This window comes from Gymnogyps californianus, chromosome 3 (assembly GCF_018139145.2).
Source record: "Gymnogyps californianus isolate 813 chromosome 3, ASM1813914v2, whole genome shotgun sequence".
Lineage (NCBI taxonomy): Eukaryota > Metazoa > Chordata > Aves > Accipitriformes > Cathartidae > Gymnogyps > Gymnogyps californianus.
Window position 1 is genome coordinate 127,710,158 of NC_059473.1, and position 21,260 is coordinate 127,731,417.

The following is a 21,260-nucleotide window of genomic DNA, read 5'->3' on the forward strand; positions in this document are numbered from 1 at the left end:
TATTTTGTGACTATGCAAATTCAGTCTTTCTGAGACTTTATCATACAGTATATTACGTGAAGAGAAAGTACAGTGTAGTAGGAAAAGCAACAAATAGCGTGTTGCATTGCTATGTCATTTTGAAGGGACCCGCTCCCTTGCAGCATCTCGTGGTTGGTCGTTAGCTGTTTGAGAACATGGGCCTTAGCTGCCAACAAAGTGTAATTTGAATTTGCATATTTCACCCTTGAGTTTGGCTGGTAATTCTTACATTTGTGTCTGATGGATTTTCTTGTGTCATAGAGTTGTCTTCAGTCATTGTAAGAAATCACATACGTATGAGACAAACAAAAGTTTCCAAAACTTTTCCTGCTGTGAGGTTTTTCCCTCACATTTTTGGGAAAAAGAGCTCAAAACATATACACAGATGTTACTACAATTATTTCCTAATTCAGAGTTCATGGACTCCCAGTGAATCATCACAGCCGTTTAACCTCAACCACAAATAGAACAGAGATCAGAAGATTTCTTTGAATTACTTCCTGTGCAAAGTAGAAAATACCAACAAAAAATCAGATATTTTATGAAAAGCATTAAAGTTTCCAGCGTGAAGAGGGTGCCAGAGCCATGGGGGGAGTTCGTGTGCTTTGTTGCACTTTGTTCATTGCAGTTTCTGCTCTTTGGACTTTGTTATATCTTTGCTTGTGTACTGCGGTTTGGTTTTATTAGAAATAAATCAAATTTATATGGAGGTTGCCATCAAATCACCACATAATTGTCTGCTAAATAGGAGGTTTGGAATTACGATTCTCTCTGTGAAAAGAATGTTTTCCAGCTTTTAGTTGTTTCTGTGTTTCTTTGCTGAACCATCCCTGCTTTTCAGCCTCCCTCTTGAATTGTAGTTCCTAAAATTGAATGTAATTCCATTAGTATTCTTACAGAGCCAAATGCAACAGAAACCCCTCACTTCCCAGAAACTGCTCTCCTACTTTTGCACGTGGTTGTTGCATTTGGCTGGTTTGCTCCAGCGTCTCACCAGGGATGCTTCTTTAGCTGGCTGCCGTGAACCCTCATACCCTTTACAGTCATTTTCCCAAGATGAAGTCTATTTGTGTCCCCAATCTGTTAATTCTGTGAAAAAGGGTAATTCTAGCACCCCCTTCTTTGCTTTCTGTTGTGAACTTTTATTTTTCACTATCAGCTATTGCATTTTTGAGTAGGTTTTCCTTTTCTTCATTGGTCTGCCTTCAGTGCCTCCTATTGAACAGATGTATTGATGTTATATTCTACTTACTCAGGCATGTAGTCAGAGGGAAAAGGCAGCAGGAGATCATTATTTAGATTTCAGTAATAAATAATGGGCCTTATTTATGGGTGTGGTTATATATAATACACTGTACAAAAGAAGTCATTCTTTCATTTCCGCCTACTTAATGATAGTTTTTGAGTAATTAGAGGATAAGAGTTCATACAGCAAATAACAGTAAAAGAATTACCCTCTTAAATGGTAGAACAAATTTGTTCAGGAGAGAGAACATTGGACAGAAAATTCACCCATCTAGTGCTCACTGTTATCAAGAGTATGGCATGGCCTACTAATGTCGGAGCTGATGAATTTCAAAGCCAGTAGGTATCTGACCCAATTAACTTCCAGAATTGTTTCAAGTAATTGTTGAACTCTTCAGGCACATAGAGTGGAATAGCAAGGACAATGTTTAAGTAAGACCTCTGAAACCATTTTCACCTAACCTTATTTAAAAGTAGCTCTGCGGACTACTGCTGAAGCTTCAGTATCCCACAGCATTCCACAATAGCCCTGTCTCCTCATGCCAGCCCTCCTCTTATTTAATGTATGTCTATATTGCACAGTTAGCTCGTGTTATGTACGTTGTCCGCCCCAGAGTCCTTACCATTTGCACACAAAGCTCTGAAATACATGTCAATGTGTTCTTTGAAAGTATGTTCTCTTGCCTAGCATGGGTTAAAGCTTTCACTTTTAGACATTCTTTAACCTATTCCTATTTTGGATAGATAATAGCCAGTGCTTGTGTAAAGTCAGGCCTGAAAGGCCATTACGAAGTGCATGAATGGTGTATGTTCTGGTCTTCCTAGCTGGTTGCTCACCACTTGCCTCCTGAGTGTGTGTAGGTTTATAATTGTAGAATCATAGAATATCTCAAGTTGGAAGGGATCCATAAGGATCATCAAGTCCAATTCCTTTGATGCTAGTGAGTACCTTGGTGCAGACTGCTCTGTTTCTGCAGGTCAGCGCAGATCAGACCGATCAAAACCTCTGATGTAAAAAGGAAAGGCTGCCTGATTTTGGATGAAGTATGTGAGGGTAGTTGAACACTGGCATAGGTTGCTCAGAGGGGTGGTGGAATCTCCATCCTTGCAGATATTAGGAACCTGACTGGGCAACCTGCTCTGGCTGATCCAGCTTGGGCAGGGAGGTTGGATGAGGTGATCTCAAGAGGTCCCTTCCAACCTCAACGATTCTGTCATCTGAAATACCCAATTGCAGGAACCAGCTTCAAGATGCTGGGGGCAGAGTGATCGAGCAGTGCCAGAAATCATCCGTTAACTCGGGATTGTCGGTTCCTTGTCTGGTACCACTGATGCAAGGGCTTTGCCTGGATCACTGCTGCTGATCAGACACCATCCGCTGGCAGATTTCTGATTAAATGCTGTGCGGCTTTGATATCAGAGGAAAAACTGAAGACGCAAAGTCAAAGGAATAAGCCCTTAATCATGTCATAGTGCTGCGTATACTGTTAATTTGAATGTGCCTGGGACCATTCTTTGCCAGTGAAGCCAACGGGCTCTGAACTGTCACATCCATGCTATTAATCTTTCTTACCCTCCAAAAGAGTCTGGCCACATCTGAACTGCTTCCTGGGAGTCGTTCCTGGCTCCTGCTAACTCCCAAACTACTCCCAGCAATTGTTTGGGAGAGAGCTATTTGACTCAGGCCAAAACTGCGCTAGGGTCTGCTAACAATTTAAACGTGCAGATGATCCCGTTCCAGGATATTGGAAGACTCCCTGGCACTGTTTCATTTACTAATATAAGTGGGGCCAAACTGGCTCTGGATCAGGCCATCAAACTATGTTCTTGAAGATTTGTGGGACCTAAACTGTAGGAACAGTTTGAAAACGAGGCATGCTGGAGCGGGCTCTAAATCTTTAACTCAGTAAATGGTATCTCCCTTTTTTATTATTATTTCTGGAGGATTTGCAATGCAAGGAGGAAAGATTTCAATTGTATTATCAATATAGAGCATTTTGCATACAGTAAAATGGCTTTATCCTCTTTCACTGAGGGAGGACACTAACCATTTCCTTGCTCCCTTGAACCTTCTCACCCCACTCCGCCCTTCCTTTTGGTCATTTAGATCCAATGATCACTTTGCCAGAGTGAGCAGACTTGTACAGTTGCTAGCACTAGACCTCGACAGTCTGGATACGCTTTCTTTTTATGGTTGTGTCTTGTGCCTTTTTGTCCAATTGCAGTGTCTGGCATCACAGCAGGCAGGGGAGAGACTCTGTTCTCCTTAGAGCAGCCCAGTGTCCTTGTACTGCATTGAACGTATACCAAGTCTTGTCTTATTTGTGACAGATGGGGAGATTCTGAACAGGAGAAGTGGTGAGATTCTCAGGCAAAGTGCATTTCAAGTGTTTGTCTCTATATCTATCTTCCTTTGCCACTGCTCAGTAGGGTCTTCAGTCAACTAGCAAAACAAAGAATCAATCTCCTTTATATGCTAGCCTGGAAGAGTATGTCCTCCTTTGGCTTTTGGATTATTATAGAGTAAAATTGGCCGGAAAGGAAGCTTAAAAACAAAATAGTAGCAATAGATCCTGTATCTTGTCATCTTAAAGATAAACAAGACCTGCTAGAATAACAGGAAGCACAGGCAACCCACTAATCATCTTTGGTGTGAATAATGTCCTTGTTGTCCCAGTAAAATAAATGATGTATCATCCCAGCATCAAGCGTAATAATGCCTTTACTGGTGTTGAGGAACCTACCAGTCTATGCATAACGACAGCCTTTCTGAATGAAATGGGCACATGCACCTTCTGGCAAACAAACCAGCAAGTTTCTGAGTATCAAACACACATTATCTGTTTTGTTACATGTACTAGTTATCATCTGTAAAAAGGTTATAGTTTCTCATAAATCAGTACTATCCCAGCATCAGCTGAGAAGCAGTCACCACGCTGATGTGCCACAAGGTAGTAGCAATACCACCAGCTCCTGGTGGTAATATCAACCTGCTTTAGAAGTGATATCACCTCATCCTTATTTGCATCCAGATAATGAAGGGGCAAGATAATCCGTTCGTACATCGCTGTAAAACACTCTCTCTTCTTGTAAAGGTACCAGAATCGCCATTGCCTCTTCCAGGTTGGTGTCACGATGGGGTTCCCCCACATTAGGCGGTCCTTTCTAGTTGTCCTGGTCTAGAACTGCTGGTCCTCACGCACAAACCCTAAGTAACTGCAGCTGTAATACGTGTCTCCACCCTGTGAACTCCCCAGCAGGAGCCATCCCTGCCTGCCAATGACCAGAAATTGCTGCTGAAATGCTGTTTGTCACATCGCCGAGCCTTGTCTCAGTCATTCTGCAACGGTAGGACCATCACTAAGTCAGAATAAGCAGTGCTGGATCGTCCGTGGTTTGGCGTTGTGTGAAGCAGGTACAAGGAAGGAGCACTGGTCCTGAAGTTTCTCAGCCAAGAGCATTAACAAGCGGAGCACAGCGCTGCAGGGGATCCATGGAAAATGAGCGTGTTTTGCCACAGCACACTGTAGCACAGGCCCTAGCATGGCTTGAGCTGGTGACGCTGTGAGAAGAGTGATGTACGTTCCCATCAGTGTTAGCACTAAGCTTGCAAAATACGGGAGGGAGACGGGGGCAGGAGAATGGGCTCTGTCCATGTCTGCAGGCTGAGCGCTCAGGTGATATTCTTGGGAAAAATAATAATTTCACATGCACGCAATCCTGGATGTAGTATACCGCAGTGTGCTCATACCCACAGTATTTAGGTTGCTGTGAGAGAAGGAGGTTGTGGTAGTAGTAGGTAATAGTCCAGGATTATTGGAATTTGGCCTGAGCTTTTGTTAGTATGATAAACTGGCCTAGCGTCCTCAGCGATGTGGTCTCAGATGTGGATGCAGTTGTTGGCTCGTGAGAGTTTGGGAGCTCGTACATGCTTCCATCCAAAACCCAACAGCATTCCAAATGTCCGTACAAGTGATTTGACTGCAGTGATATACGGATTGCTAAAGCAGGTAAGTTAGCTAAGGAAAGCAAAGCGTCATGATTTGATTCATGGTTTCTGTGGTATGTGTCGTGTATTTGCATGTGTATGTATTAAGCAAAATGTGGTTTTGCAGCCTTAAGTTTAAATAATCAAAACCTTGTATATGGAGTTACCTAGCTACGGTTACCAGCAAGTAGGCCTTGTTTTCTAAAGAGTGGCAAGGGAGAGGTAATCTCTTTTATTAAATCAGCTGTCGTAACAGGAAAGACAGACTATGGTTTTTGGGGGCACAACCCTGCTTCTGTCACTTCAAACCATCACAACATTTGTCTTTCTGGGAGAACCGGGTGGCACTGCTAACAGACAGGGATGGTACTTAACGGTAGGTAACTTCAGTCGTGACTGTTCTTTGGAGGAATCTTTTTGGTCTCTCCTGAGAACGAAAGCTGAGACAGAGCAGGTAACGTTATTGTGCTATTATCAAAGTGTATTGACATAGTTCTTCCAGGAATATGATGTGAGAAAAGCAGGTCACGCTTCTGTTGCTTTGAATCCTTCCTGATACGTTATAATAGAAACAGATTAGTTTTTATATGGTTGTTCATGGGAGTCTCCCACCGGACTTCCAGATAGCTGTCAAGGCATTCCTTTGCTTCTGTGAAAATGCCACGCAGTAGAAAGCAAGAATTACATTAAATCAGATTGCATTTCATAGTCAACGTCTTTCTCACCTGGAGGGAAGTGTTAAGCAAAAAAGCATTAATTGTGTGTTGTTAGGAACAAACAATTCTAACGAAGTGACTTGGTCTCCCTAAACTGCTATACGAGAGTCGCAAAGTTCCCAGAAAAAGGAATCAGTCTCACTTTATTGCTTTTTCCAGTTGGCACCTTATCTGAGAGAAGTGAAAGGACTATCGTGCCAGCTGGGATGGTTTTATTTTTACAGTTTTATGCAACTATGTTTCATCAGCCATTATTTATCATTTATGGTGGAGGTTTTCAGTTAATAAACCGAACTAGGATTCCCTATGGATTTGGTTGCTATTCCTTTGTTACAATCCCTCTGTTTAACTTCAAGCAAATCTCTCTTATGATATCAAGGTCTTGACTGCAGTGTCTGCTACCTGTGATGCCAGCCTGCCTGGCACCTAGAAATGCTTTGTGTTAACCTTTACCTACAAACATCCACAAAACTGTCTTTTCCTTTAAATCTCTCCTTAAAATTCCATCAGCATGCCTGTAAAATAATAATAATAGTAGTAGTAATAATAATAATAACAACAACAATAATAATAATCAGAGACTATGGTCAACCACTCTGTAGTGTAGTGTGAAGTAATGTCAGTATGATTTTTCAGTTTCATATATCTAATATATATAATATATCCTTTGGTTTGTGCCTGCCTTTATGGGTTGGTCCAATCTCAGTTGTAATTCTTTGTAATTCTCTTAGCACAAAGAAACACAGCCTGGACTGTCAGTGGGGTTCCTAAGCAATGTCAAAAAGACTAATAATATCTGTTATAAAATCTTACTAGTTTAGAAATTCTAAGGTTATAGAGCAAAAAGCTTTAAATTTAGCAAATAAATATCTGTTCAATTTGTAGCTATGTAAGTACAATAGCTACAATTTTAGAAAAAATAACAGAAAAGACTAACGGATATCATGCAGTTATATCCCAGTAATTCCATCGCTAATTAAATAGTAGCTTAATTCCAGGCATTATTATATGATAATTGAACAAATACTGACATTTATTACAGTGCTAATCGGTGCACCTGAAAAATACTGTCTTTTTTTGTTATATGTGATGTACACACTGGTTCTTACACACAAAACATTGAATAAAGGTAGGAAACGTTATCATGTTATCAGTTACATTTTGACATGGACACACTTTTAACTTCCACTGCTTGAAATCCTTACCTGGCTCGGGACCCTTCCGACCCTACTTAATTGTCCTTCCTGAGGGCCAGTGAAATTTTTCAAATTTTGGAATTTCAGGTGTCAGTCTTTGACTTCAGACTCATCGATTCCAGATCTGACTGATGGAGCATTCTTTCTTCTTTTTTTTTTTTTTTTCCCTTTTCTTTTCCCTTGGCTGCTGTGACAGCCCTTAACCCTCAAGTATAGATTGCTTTTCCTGAGCTCTGCGTTTTCCGAGTCTCTGTACTCTGATGGAAGCCAATAAATAATGTTGCTTTGCTGCACATCAGCAGTCTCAGATAGGAGAACTGTTTAGAGCGGAAGGGAGTTTGGTAAATTTTGTTTACTGTTGCTTTTTTGTAAAGGTCCCTTTACAGGGTGATTGTCCAGCACAGCAAAAAGTCTCAAGATTTAGTTCCTTTTATTTATTGAGGTTTTATACTTCTGAGGTCTCAGAATTGTCCTGGTTTTGTTTTGGACCTTCATCAACCAAGTCTGAAAGAAGACAAGCAAGTAATTAGACCTAGGCTTAAATGTGCTTTTCTTAAGAATGCATAATGATTGATTTTCCTACTTAGGGAAACTGTTGACACAAAATAGCAGTGACTAATCTATTTCTCATTTCTCATTTTTAGACAAGATTACTCTCATATTTAGACAAGATTACTGAGAATAGATGTGACAGCAACTTCAGTTACATCTGGATCTCATAGGTTTTACTACAGGTAGAAGACAGTAGTTAATAAGAGTAAACACTGGTGATAGTGAGAAGTCAAGATCTTTGCTGACTTTATTAGAATCATGGCAATTACCCATAAAAGCTTGTTGACATGTTTAGGAAGATGATGGGGAAATGTAAGAACAGAATATCATCCATCCTGGGTTAGACCAAAAAGCTGTTTGGTCCAATGTCTTGTTTCCAGTAGTAGCCAAAACTGGACACTTAGAGACGGAGGTAGTATTCATACATAAATATGTTTTGAAAAAATAAAGGAAGATAAACAAGTGCTAGGGCTGGAAAGCTCAAACTTGTGATACCTTCTATAAAAACGATTTAAGGTATGTTAGCTTCAGAATTAACTTTATGACGTTTGTGTAAAAAAAAATTATGTGCGTGAGTAAATTGTTTAAAATGGCTCCTAAGTGATGGCATGCCTGCATTGTTCTATCAAGTCGTTATTCCTTCCTTCCCAAATTCATGCTGAATGCAGAGGACTCTCATGATCCCTGTTTTCAAGCCCTACACAAATCTCTGCTATTTATTTGTCTTCCGATAGCATCTGCCGCTGCCGTACGATGCTTCGGTACATGAAAGTGTGCAGTCCCTGGTTAGAGTTTGAATAAATTAAACCCAAGGAGATAGCGATAACAGAAGTACCCAAAGCTGTGAGTTTTCTTCTACGTATCCCTGGCCAGAGGAGCACCCCCACCATGAGCTGCTTCTCCCCAGTACAATTGTCAAGATGAGTCCTTGTCCTGGCTTTGAGCCTACGATGCTGTTATTTCCTCAACAATTTCTAGCTCTAGTTACACAGAGAGGGATAGCATTTCAGACATCGTGACTGAACAAGTTAGCACCTACCTCAGTGCTAACCAGCAATGTACTGAGTAAAATAAGCATTTTAGTTTTGCAAAGGACACTGTCATGTTTTTCAAGCTACTAAAAGTTTATGCAATATACACCTTGGACCTCACGTGGGGAATGGGAATAAAGATTGCCGATGTCTTAATTTATGCTCTCTGGCATAGGCTGACCTCTGACCTCCCAGCTGCTTGGCTAATGTCACTTTTTGTAAGCATCGTGAAAAAAGAGAGTTTAAGGAATTTGATTTCTGAGTTTCTATGGCTGCCACGTTTGTCCCAGCTCCCAGGTATCTGAAAGATTTCTCTTATTTCACTGCTTATTTTTAGGTGCTTTTCTTCCCAAGAGCACCCTAGGCTGTTTAAATACACCTTAAATACACCTTAAATACACCTTAAATGCCAGACAAGTTAAACCTGAAAAATTTAACCTAACAAAACAGAAGAAGTTGTGAAAGAAAGTTGTAACCTGTTCTTGACATACCTCGAAGCCCCTTAGTTGTTTTAATGTCTCACTACATTGTGGGCGGGAGAGGAGTTACTTCTTCTGAGTGCATCTTCTGAGTTTCTCTGCCAGCGACGGTTTGGGGATTTCTCCTGTCTCAGGTGTCGGGCTAGTTACGTTTTCTGGTGAGATTATCGAGGCAGAAAAATCTCTCCTCACTAGCTGATTCAAGAATATTTGTCTTTTCTTCTGTTATGTTGATAGGCTGTAGCAGATGCCAACTATCATGAGCATCTCAGAAGGGGAATTCAGTTACATTCCTTTTAAACTAGGAGTTTTGGTAACATACGGTTGACCTGCACTGAAAGTCCCAGGCTCATAAAAGCAGCTCTTATTACTCCAGTGCTATTGTGTACATGGTTACAGCATCCTCCTGGTTTCATGAGCAATATGATTTTTCTGTCACGGTTATACAAGAAAATACAGTGCCGTCTTGACAGAGCTACGGTTTTTGAAAAGATGTTCCCTAAAAAGGTATAAACGGCCTCAAGAAATTCTCTGGACTGGGAAAGGCTTTATTGTACATAATAAAGATGACGGAATTGTGCTATTAGAAATCTTTTGATCAGATGTTCGTGTTTAATTTTTTTCTTTGCCTTTATCACTGTTAGCAAGGATTTAGCTGGAAAATTGAGGACACTGGTATTTACAGAACTGGAATGAACTTGTGGAAATATCTCATAATGATGCTAAAACCAGATTGCAAATGGTGAATTACATCCACTCTCTTATTAGAAGAGTCATATAAAAGCAATATTGTAATAAAATAAAGAATTACCCTTCACTCAAAATAGTAGACCCACATAGGTGAGCTCCTGCAGGATAATGGAAAATGTGCCCTCACGTACAATTTGTTACTTAAAGTAAAATGAATTCTGTGAAAACTGTTGTATACGTCTCGTGGACGGTGAGTATGTGTGTGCCGTCCTCTTTGGTCTATATGCTCCACGTACCCCCCGCGCAGTCACTGAAGGCTGGCAGCAGGCTGCAGCCTGGGCTTCGGTGTCTCAGACACGCTCTGTGTGAACTTGCTTTATGCCCTCCGCTGAAATGCAGTACCGTGTGATTAAATTCACTTACCCTAAAATTATTAGGAATACCGAGGTGGTACTTGTTGTGTCTAAAAGCACAGTGTTTAAGGAAACGGCTTGTCCCTCCCAAAGGAAAAAACCCCGCTAATGCACACAGAAACTGTGAAACAAGAGCTGTCGCTGGCAAATACAGTTTGGGTTGCAAAAGCTGCTGCTTGTTGTTGCTGTTTCTCTCACAGCTGCCCGTATAGTTTTGTGGTGTGCGTGGCAGGAGAATGCAAAGCTGGTAAGTGAATCTTTAGGAAAAAAGGAGAGTTTTGCAGTGTAGATGTGGACAGAGCATTCCTTGCGTTCGGTCAAGAAGAAGTAAGTAGGGAGATAAAGGGGCAGAGGGAAAGCACTGTTAATTAACTGCTCATTACCACAGGATGTATTTGGATGTTCACTAGCAAAACAAATGGCTTCCAAACGTACCGTGGTGTGGCGCGTCTGCAGCTTTCCAGTGCGTTATAATCCTATTTCTGCTTTTTTGTACAGTACATTTTCCAAAGGAGCCCATTCAGTAAATATCTAATGACCAAATCATTTCTTGGTATAATGTTATATTCAGAACAATATTAACATTAAAACATGCAGCATAATTATTTCTGGGCAAATCTGCCCTGAGCGAGGACTGAGAACTGGAGTGCTTTTGCACTCAAATCCTACATGGAGAAGGAATGCAGTTAAGACGTACAGGGATTATGTTCTTTCTGATTGTATATGTTTGACATCCAGGTGATTTTTTTTAATGGTTGTTTGATTCTCCAGATTACTGGGCTCTGAAAATTGTTGTATTAAAGAAGCTAGTGAGTCTTAAGGCAATTCCTAGCGTTCACACATCCGAGAGAGGAGCAGGCTCCGTGCAGCTGCACTGGGAATGTCAGGCAAGGCAAAAGCTGCGAACGCTGTCGGTTCAGACGCCTTCTGCACCGTTGTACTGTAGAAAACTGAAGTTGGCAAGAATTAATTTCAGTACTATCTGCAGTAAATCTTACTGAAAGTGAATGCTAAGATGATGGCAAACACAAACCTGCGAAGAATTTAATCCATGTTCCAAGAAAGTATGCAGGAAAGTGTGGCATTTTTCTCCATTAGGATCTGCACAAGTCCTGTGTTGTCTAACGTGCAAAATGAGCTTTTATCTGTGCACAGACCACCCTGCACATTTTTGCAAGTCTCATTTTAAAGGATGATGGATGTATTTGGATATCACTGGAGGGTAAACATCAGCAAATATTGATTCTGTGATAGTAGCTGCTGTAGTTCTTCTCTCCCAGCGGCTTGAATTCAGCGGCAGAGCTGTCTGGGGACGTCCCGTGTAGGCTCTTCATGTCCTCCCACTCCCTGCACAGCCACAAGCACACAAAGCCTGGGTGGCCACAGCAGCGTGGCACTGGGAGGTTGTCAGGGTTTAAAAATGCAAATAATGGGAGCATCAGTCCACGGTTGTATTTTATAGGGCAGTAAGGAACACGAGGCTCTATCAATTTGTTTTTTCCAACTAACTTTAACTTATTAAAATAAAAACCAGACAGATGGTGTATGTGGTTGTTGTATAAATGATTGCTTGTTATAATAAATCTTTGCTTAATTTCTTTAAACATTTCAAATAATTGCCTAATTTGAATGGTTCCTACATTTGCTTGAACTACTAGGCAATGCCAAAGGTCAGTTATGTAATCACAAATGTTAGCTTTATCTTCATTTTAGTGTAACACATGAATTGTGAAAAGAATTAGACTAGAGTAGACCAAGCTTTTCAAGTATCTTTGTGCAAAGCAATTTCTGCTGCTGCTCTTTGACCCGATGTTGTCAGAGAGCGCAGCGATGTCCTTTTCCCTAGTGTTGGGTTTGTTTCCTTTTTGTTTTTTTAAATCACTAACTGGAATAAATATTTCTATTTTAGTCCTCCTCGGCCTCTGACCAACATGAATGACACCATGGTGACCCACATGTCCTCTGGAGCACCTACACCAACAAAAAGGTATGCGTGCCTTGCAATATTGGTTGTTTATTTCTGAGAGAGGTAAAAAAATACAGAGTATGGATTTTGTATCACTGGGGCTCTTCTAATATATTTCAAATAACACTGCCACTTCAAAATGTGTATGCAGCATTCATAATGTAGGGATTGTTTGCAGTGCTTCATTTTGTTCTCTCTGAAGAGTGATTTTCTTTTATTGGAATACATGTTATTACATAAGTGTGACTGAACAAATATCTAAAGCGCTGAAGAGATTTTTGTTTTTAAATAAAGCATTACTTTTCTGAGAAAGGCTGGTCTTGTTGTATCATAGGCTCCTCTGCTTACAAAGAATTATTCTGTTCTGCTGGAGACATTTCGCATAACGAGTATACTGCGTTGCCGTTGTTAAGACTTGTTCTCCACGCCAAACACAGCTAAGCTGCCAGAGTTCTTTCAAGTTGCCCATGTCTACTAGAGGCATTTAGGTTTGAGTTGAATTTGGGTTTACATTTACTTAGTTATATATATGTAAATTATGGTATGGATGTACATATGTAAACATGCAAAAAACTAGCTGAATCATTTGCACTTTTCTTTCTTGTTAAGATATGTTAGGGAGAATAGCAAGGTGGTTCGCTGGAGACTTCACTTGTCCAAAGCTGTGAATGAATAAATTTTCCCTGCAGAGAATGAGAAACTGAACTGTCACTATTTTAGTGGCAAGGTGGTACTCAAGAGGCAAGCCAGATCCCTCATGGTCAGCAGCAGTCCTTCAAACAGAACTAAGCAAAGATCCATGTACTTTCTTTCTACTTTCCTTGGCAAAATAAGTCCGTTATGTATGCAGGTTTGAACTGGCTATGTTAAAATTATCTCAAAATCTGTCTGTAAATCATTTCATGTGATGTCTACAAACACTACATAACGTGCAATACACAGTATGACTTCAAATATGGGATGTGGTAGAGTCTCCATCACTGGAGGTTTTCCGGATGCAATTGGACAAGGTGTTAGATAGGATTATCTAGGCTCCCTTTCCCACGAAAGGTTGGACGAGATGATCTTGTGAGGTCCCTTCCTTGGGACCTGGGATGTTCTATGATTCTATGAAATATGCCTTTTGCTGAATTAGAAGCGAAGAGGCTGAGAGACCAGACAATTCCCAAAGCCAGTGCTTTACAGAGTATTCGGGTAGGCAGTCCTTAAGCAACACGACCCATAACATCTTCTCATTTATTGGGTTGCAAGCCACCTTGTGGGCAAGGTCTTTTGCATTGTCTCTGCTTTTAACCTCTGTTTGGGGTCCAAGTTTGTTCACTGTAGCGCAGACAACAATTGTCTTCAGATCTCTATCAGAGAAGATCCTGCTTTAGGCACCCGTGTCCTCTGCACACAAGCTTGAAACATTTTCCAGGTAGCAATGTCTGCCAGGTTCTCCTGCAGCCTCTTCATCCTCTTGCATAAAAGGTCTTACAGAATGGAACGGTGCAACCCTCTGTCAGTTCTGAGTCAGGAGCAACAGTTAATGCAGGTAGTGATCACCTAGTTCCTTAGTTTCTACTTAGTTTCTACTTCTTTATTTAACCACCTTTTCCCATTTTCTTAATCCAAACTGGATAATTCACATTTAAAAAATCTCTTAACTCTTAATTCCACAGTCATCAAGACCATCTCACCTGTCTGGTAGGGAGAGCTTCCTGATGCCATCCTGAAACGCCCACCAGCGTTTCGCCTGTTTCCAGTACGTGATGAGTTTCTGTGCTGGCCAGGGGGCGTGATAGGTGCCTTTTTGTCTCATGGAATAACTTAGTCCCAGGAACCGTTCATTCCTCTGCTTCTTTCCATTCAGAGATTTCTTTCTTTCTCAGATTGTGTCTACTGTATTATCTATAAAAATCATGTCTGATCTGGAAGAAGAGGACAGTGAAACTGGAGTCAAGATTATCCACAGCAAGTATCTCTGTGTTTCTTGCGTTGCAAAATACCAGGAGACAGACTCGTGCAAAATATAAGCTTAGCACTGAATATTCTGGAGGATGGTCGCTGATGGAGGAGGTGAAGCAATCCTCCACAGATACGCTTCTCAGCTGCCAATTTAGTTCAAGCACACAGGAACAAATACTTTATTACTAAAAGAGGAAATGACAAGATACCAGTACTGGCTTTATTGCCAAGTACCAGTGTTGATCCGAAAGTACATTCTACATAAGGAAACACCTTTTGGGGTTTTTTTTTTCCATGTCAACATCCAGAAACTCATTCAGGATACGTCTTTCACGTCATCACCTGCCAGCTGTGCTTCTGTTCCTCTGTGGGCAGGGCCTAGCCTACCTATTCCCTTAATTTGAGAAGGGGGACGCCACAGAAAATGCTAGGAAAGTACCATAACAAGCACTAATCCAAAATAAGAGGAGGGTTGGCTATTGCCAACTTGGTTTCGTGGCCACGTGGACCTTACAATACACTGCTGAGATAAGGAATAGTGGAACAGCATTTTTGTACGGGATAATGAAAGGTAAGAAAGTCAACGACTTAGGGTAAGGAGGTATTAGTAGGTAAAGTAGTGTTGAAAGTAAACACTAATTAGATTGTAAGACCTCTACGTTGTCAGGGACTTAAGGGTACAAGAATTTCATGCTGATATTGTATCCCGTCATCCATGATGACAAGTAGCAGATGCTTTGGTAAGATTACAAGCAGTTAGTCATTACGTCAAGTCAGTAAGTCAAATTTTGCTCTTGGTTTTTGCACTTGCTCCCATCTTGCGGCACTCATCAGTTTACTTCCTGATGTGCAGTATATATAGAGACCACTGCTTTGTAAATCCAGCATCCACAAGTGAGTTCTACAATTCAGTTATGACCTGTTTAAGAAAAATCTTCCTTTTTTATTGTAATGTTCACCTGTTCACCTTCTTCATGCTATTGAAGGTTGTTTGTATCCCACCTGCTTCTAGCCTAAGAGTCCTTGTCTACTTAATTCTTCCTTGCACAGAAGGTAATCTGTAACTCGGATCATTGCTCGTTGTCCTTATCAGTACTCTTCTTCTTTTAACATTTCTTTTTGATATGGGATGGCCAGAACTGCACCTCATAGTCAAATCTGAGCCCACTTTGGTGTTCCAGTCCCATATTCTTCTGCTTACGTGAATTGCAGGGATCCGCATACCTCTTGTGAGCAGAGACCGTCCCAAAGGCACGCAACTGAAGAAATCTCTCTCTTCTCTGATGTGGGCAAGGATATGCATAGATCTGGATTTGATCACAAGAGTCCCAGAAATACTGGATATGGAAACTGTAGTGATCAAGGAAAACATAAATAGCTTTTCAACAGTGCTACCAAGATTAGTATTTTGACTAATGAGGACATGATAGAATCAGCAACAGGGCTTTAGAATCAGTAACACCCTTTGGCTTGGAGCATTTTTGTATTTATAAAGGAGCAAGGTCTCTGTTGCTGTCTGTTGTCCAAGACAGGATCAGGTAGACCAAAGATAATTCAGAAATAAAGACTTTCAGAAATCAGACCTGTTTGGACATATGGCATGTCATCTGCCTTTATGCACCCTGAAATTGTCAACTACCAAGACTTGCTTAAAAAGTTCCTCATGAGAATCAGTTATCATTTGCTAACTCAGGCCTCATATATCTGTAGAAGAGAGCTGTGTAAGATCATCAAAAAAGACTGGATGGTAATAAAAATGTCAAGATAGGGTACTTCAGCCATTGGGGACAATCCTTGGTCACAGTTATTACCGAACAACGTACCAGTTGATTGCAAGCAGCTCCTATTTTGAAAAACATGCAAGTAACTATACGTGACTTCCCATTTAAAAGCACAGAACTTTTCTGTACTCTGATAAAGAAGCCATTCGCTCAGCGATTCAAAGGCTACACTGAGGTAACTCAGGATGAAGACCTCTATAGCACATATACTTTACAGATACCATCCCCAGCAAAGGCTAAGAAAAGAAGTTGGAATAAACATCAAAGAAATGTGACCTGATTCTGCAAAATTATCATTGTGTCATCCTTTGTCTACCGTTTGCTCTTCCTGAGAGGCGAGACATTCGCAGAAGTGTGGAATGGCACTAGAGCAGTCCAGAACCAATCTTCAGAAAGCCAGAAATCATCTTACTTTCAAGCATCATCTTTATTTGGGCATCATGAGAACTCGCAGGCAGCGAATACATGGTGGATGTCATCATCTGTGATCACCATACCCGTATTAGTACCCGCCTCTTACCGAGGTCCTGGCTCATCCCTCTTCAAGGATCCCACTTCCAGAATTCTGTTACGAAAGGTTACTTCATCTAGCAGATTCTGCAAGAGTTCATGGGAGGAGGCTTCTTCTCTCTATACTTGCTTATTCCAAAGAAGGAATGGGGTATTTATCTTTTCCTGGACCTGGGGGGAACGGACAGGCTGCCTCAGGTTCAGGTAGTAATGTTTGCCTCCATCATTCCAGCTCCTCAGGCTCTCAGCTTGCAGAACGCATACTTCTCCATAACCACTCAACAAGCCCCTGGGGATGTACCTGAGGCTCGCAGTGGGACCCAAATACATCTCTGGAAAGGTATTGTCATTCAGACTCTGCTTAGTGCCTTTGTTCTTTGCAAAATACCTAGTTGTGGTGGCTACGTACGCCTATCCAAGTCTAATCAGGGTTGGTTTGTTTTTAATCGCATAATAATGAGAAATACAGGTCTTCATCAGAGCTTCTCTGTTTGTTCAGCTGAGGTTCTGCAAGGAGCGATCAGTGAAAGCCATTTCAGATTACAGCACTTGTCTGATCCAAGCTGTTTCCGTCTCTGCAAGGCTTGCCTGCTGGCGTTACTGAGTCGGAACTACACTGAAAAGTACTTCTAAAGTAGCATAGATAATCAGGCCGTGTCCACACATACCAAAGAAATGCTGCTTTCCAGGTTTTACTTGGTACTGCTAAAACTTTGGCTCAGGTCAAGTATACATATTTCAAAAAGAATATGGAAACACTGCAAAATAATTGAGAGCTATAGAAATATCTAAAAGCTGGAAATGTGATGCTAAAGGAGCATTATCTGTTTAGTTTATTAAGGAAGGTAGAGAAGTGATTTGATTGCTAGGTTACAAATATTTATACAGGGAAATATATCCAGTAGTAGTGGTTTTCTTAGCCTTGCATAGAAGGGCATTTCAGGGTCCGCTAACTTCTGCATAACCTCTGCATACGGCCAGTCAAACTGGATGGTTACAGAATCTGTGGGTTTAGTAGTAAGCACGAAAGCTAAAATACTTGGCTCTTGCCTCAGCTTGAAAGAGACTCTGTACTTGCCTCAGCATATGCCCATCCATATACGGTTTAGTATTTCCAAGTATTTTGAGACTTTTAGTGCACTGTCTGAACCACTGAATACGTTGAAGCATTATTGGTTCATCTATCATCTAGTTTGTCAGGGGCATAGAAGCACGTGTCTGTGTTGTCTTTGTATCCTCCATTTCTTTAAACCTGGGAAACGTTCAGGTGTCAGCAGTTAACAACAGAGTGAAGTAAGGCAGGAGAAACGGGTTTTTCCCCCTTTGAAAATTTCTTACATTTCTGTTTTGTCAGTTCACATATGTCTGATTACAATGTTTTCCCCAAGATTTATTACAGTTACTAGTGTTCTAGGTTAATCCATGATGTAAAAGATCATCACTGACTAAAATTAAGGGCCTCATTTCCCTAGCTGGAGGCACTGTCACATCTTGGCAGCATGAAATAAAGATAGCAGGGTCGCTGAGGTTGTTTGTGTGAGCTGAACGGGGTTCGGATCTGCATTTTAATGCACTGAAGCTGTTCAAACTGGCCACTTTTCAGTGGCTTGGCTTCTTTTTGAAAGCCAAATTTGTTCCTAAAATTGACTATATTTTATATACCTGGAATAAATGATGGATTAAAATGTTAGAAGTTACATGTTTGCCTGTCTGTGGACACAAAATTCATCCTGAAAACAGGAAGGATAGGGCTCAACCCATCTTTGAATGTCCTCAGTGCTGAAAAAGAACTGAAGGGCATCAGCAAAGCACAATAGCATCTGCTAGAAATATATTTGATTTCTGTGATAGTGATATTATAGTATGAGCAAAAGGTAGTGTCCTGCCTAAACGCTTTCCATTCTGAAGAGCATTTTACATTTGTTTATACCTTCATCAAACTTTCTTCCTTCACGCTAATATATTCCAGCTTCCACCAGTAGACTAATCCAAGAGTAAGGGGTTTTGTTTTGCTTTGCTTTCTTTCCCCAAAAGATGGAGCAAATATGGATCGATTTATTTGAAGGCAAAGTTGGAAGGGATAGTAAATGGATACCTATACATGATTTTGTTGGAAAAAGAGAACTGCTTCTGCAATTTTTTAATTGCATCCACATACTATTAGGAAGTTGCTGTTCACAGGGCTTCCTGTAGATATAGCTAGATATAGCTGTCTGGCTAGATATAGCTAGATACAGCTAACACAGAAACTCAGTGGAAGTTCATACTGATTAATGTATATAGTTTTAAAAGCCTTTGTCGTGTGCTTCCTAGTAATGTTTTTAACAAGAGAAGGAATTTGATCATAATTGTGAGTTGCACTAAATTATTTGTGAAAACCGGCCTCATTCCAGTTTTAAGCTGTTCGTCACAGATGCACACACGGAGGGTGTGGGTCTCTCTAGGAGGCACACGGGTTTTCTGCTTCGTCCCCGGGCGTCTCTGCAACCAGAGCTACTGCAGAGCTCGGCTGTGTGCCACGGCTCCTCCATACTGACCTCCAAAAAAACCCCCATATCCAGAAAATACGTTATCACTTGTGGAAGAGAGGCTGAAATCAGCAACTCTTGCTGTGGGAGAATGAGAGACTTCTCTAGCTTGTGCTTGACAGCTCTGGCCTCGAGAAACCGAGGCAGCGATTTGGCTGCTGGAGGCAGAGCGGGCACTCCTCAGGCGAGGGTCTCCCTGGGGAAGAAAGGCTGTGGCCAGCAGGGCGAGGGAGGGGATCCTGCCCCTCGACTCCGCTCTCCTGAGACCCCCCCTGCAGCACTGCGTCCAGCTCTGGGGTCCTCGGGACAGGAAAGACACGGACCTGTTGGAGCGGGGCCAGAGGAGGCCACGAAGATGATCCGAGGGCTGGAGCAGCTCTGCTGTGAGGACAGGCTGAGAGAGTTGGGGTTGTTCAGCCTGGAGAAGAGAAGGCTCCGGGGAGACCTTATAGCAGCCTGCCAGTACCTAAAGGGGGCTTCTAAGAAAGATGGGTGCAGACTTTTTAGTAGGGCCTGTAGTGATAGGACAAGGGGTGATGGCTTTAAACTGAAAGAGGGGAGTTTTAGATGAGATATTAGGAAGAAGTTCTTCACTATGAGGGTGGTGAGGCACTGGCACAGGTTGCCCAGAGATGCTGTGGATGCCCCATCCCTGGAAGTGTTCAAGGCCAGGTTGGACGGGGCTTTGAGCAAGCTGGCCTGGTGGAAGGAGTCCCTGCCCATGGCAGGGGGGTTGGACTCGATGATCTTTAAGGTGCCTTCCAACCCAGTTCTATGATTCAATGATTCTATGATTCTTGTGACGGTTGCAGCCATTCATTGCACAAGGGGTGCCAAAACACAGGACGGGGGCCAGCTGGACTGCGGAGCTTCTCGCTCTTCCAGGGCACAGTGAACGCCGCCATTCAGCAGCAGGGCAGGATGGAAACCTCTTTTTGTGATTTCCTGCTGTTAAAAACATGAAAATAACCTCCCTTTGACAACTGTTTTGTTGGGAATAAGGCTGAGCTGAAAGAACGGGATTGTAATGCCCGAGCTCACTTTTTTGTGAACTAAAAAGTGAAAAACAAACCAAAGGAGCCCTCGTCAATGCTCCTCTTCAGTCCATGCACGTCTCGGAGGAACCTCTAGCATTTCCAGCCTCCTCATCCTCTGCTTTCAGTGGGAAAATATCCAGAGGGGCAATGAACTCTTCAGATCCCACCATTTCAATAACTATATTTTGCACTAGGCAGGGAGCTTTCTGTCGTCTCTAAAATGCTGTAGACAGAATGAGGTCAGAAGAAGTTTTTTCTAGTAAGCGAGGAGTTCTGGGAACAGAAGTGTAGCTATGGCCACGCTCAGCTGTGGATTTTTTTCGCATTTACATATGTAACATCACAATTTTGATATTTTTCATCTTGCAAAATGTAAGTTTCCAAATGAAAAAAGCTGATTGATTCAATGGCATGTTTACATTTGGTAGTGTAAGTGTAATGTGGGAATGTGGGAAACAGATGTTCCATACATTTATTGAGACATTTACAAAGGGGAAATTTTAATGCAACCTTGCCTATATTTGTTACCTATGATACAACAAAACACAGTATTTCTCTGATCTTTACTGCCAGCAGGCCTTTATAAACAAATGGAGATGATTATGTCTCTTCTGTAAGACTAGGCCAAGCCCATTAAATGTGATTTGGTTAGCTAATTTATTTTAAATTACTTCAGGAATAGATTTTTTTCTTTCTATTGTGGTCAATGTGCACTATTCTTCTTTCAGTAATTCTGTTCCCAAAGACAACCTGTCCTCAATTAGGTTAATGACGTCTATTTCCCTCTTTAAATACCCTTCTACATCATTTGTTTTCTCAGCAGCCGTGGTCGGTCTGTAGGTTATGCAGCATCTTTTACATTGCAGATCCATGTTGGAATTAAATGCATTGTATTTCAGTCTTGTTAATGTATATACTACGTGAAAAGATGGATGGATCGTTCTCTGTTTTTCTCCTAAAAGGCTTGCATACGTCTCTGTTGCCATTATGGGTCCTATAAATGTGTAAGAGTGACAATCATCTCAACTGCTCAGTTGTCTACAGCGGAGACATTTCCTCCTAAGCTAGCTGCAGTAGGCTCCCTGCGTAATTTATGTGGACAAATAAACTGTTCTGGAGTGTGATAGAGCAGACCTGATTTAGATGTCCACTTTAAGATG

The 21,260-nt window shown here is 41.5% G+C and overlaps 1 protein-coding gene across 1 annotated transcript in view; it reads left to right on the plus strand.

The window, feature by feature from the left end:
- DTNB (dystrobrevin beta) overlaps positions 1-21,260 on the plus strand; it is a 159,533-nt gene that overhangs the window by 90,194 nt on the left and 48,079 nt on the right. The window contains exon 13 of the mRNA XM_050893627.1: positions 12,241-12,318. Coding sequence (XP_050749584.1) covers positions 12,241-12,318 — 78 coding nt within the window. The remainder of the gene's footprint in view (positions 1-12,240; positions 12,319-21,260) is intronic.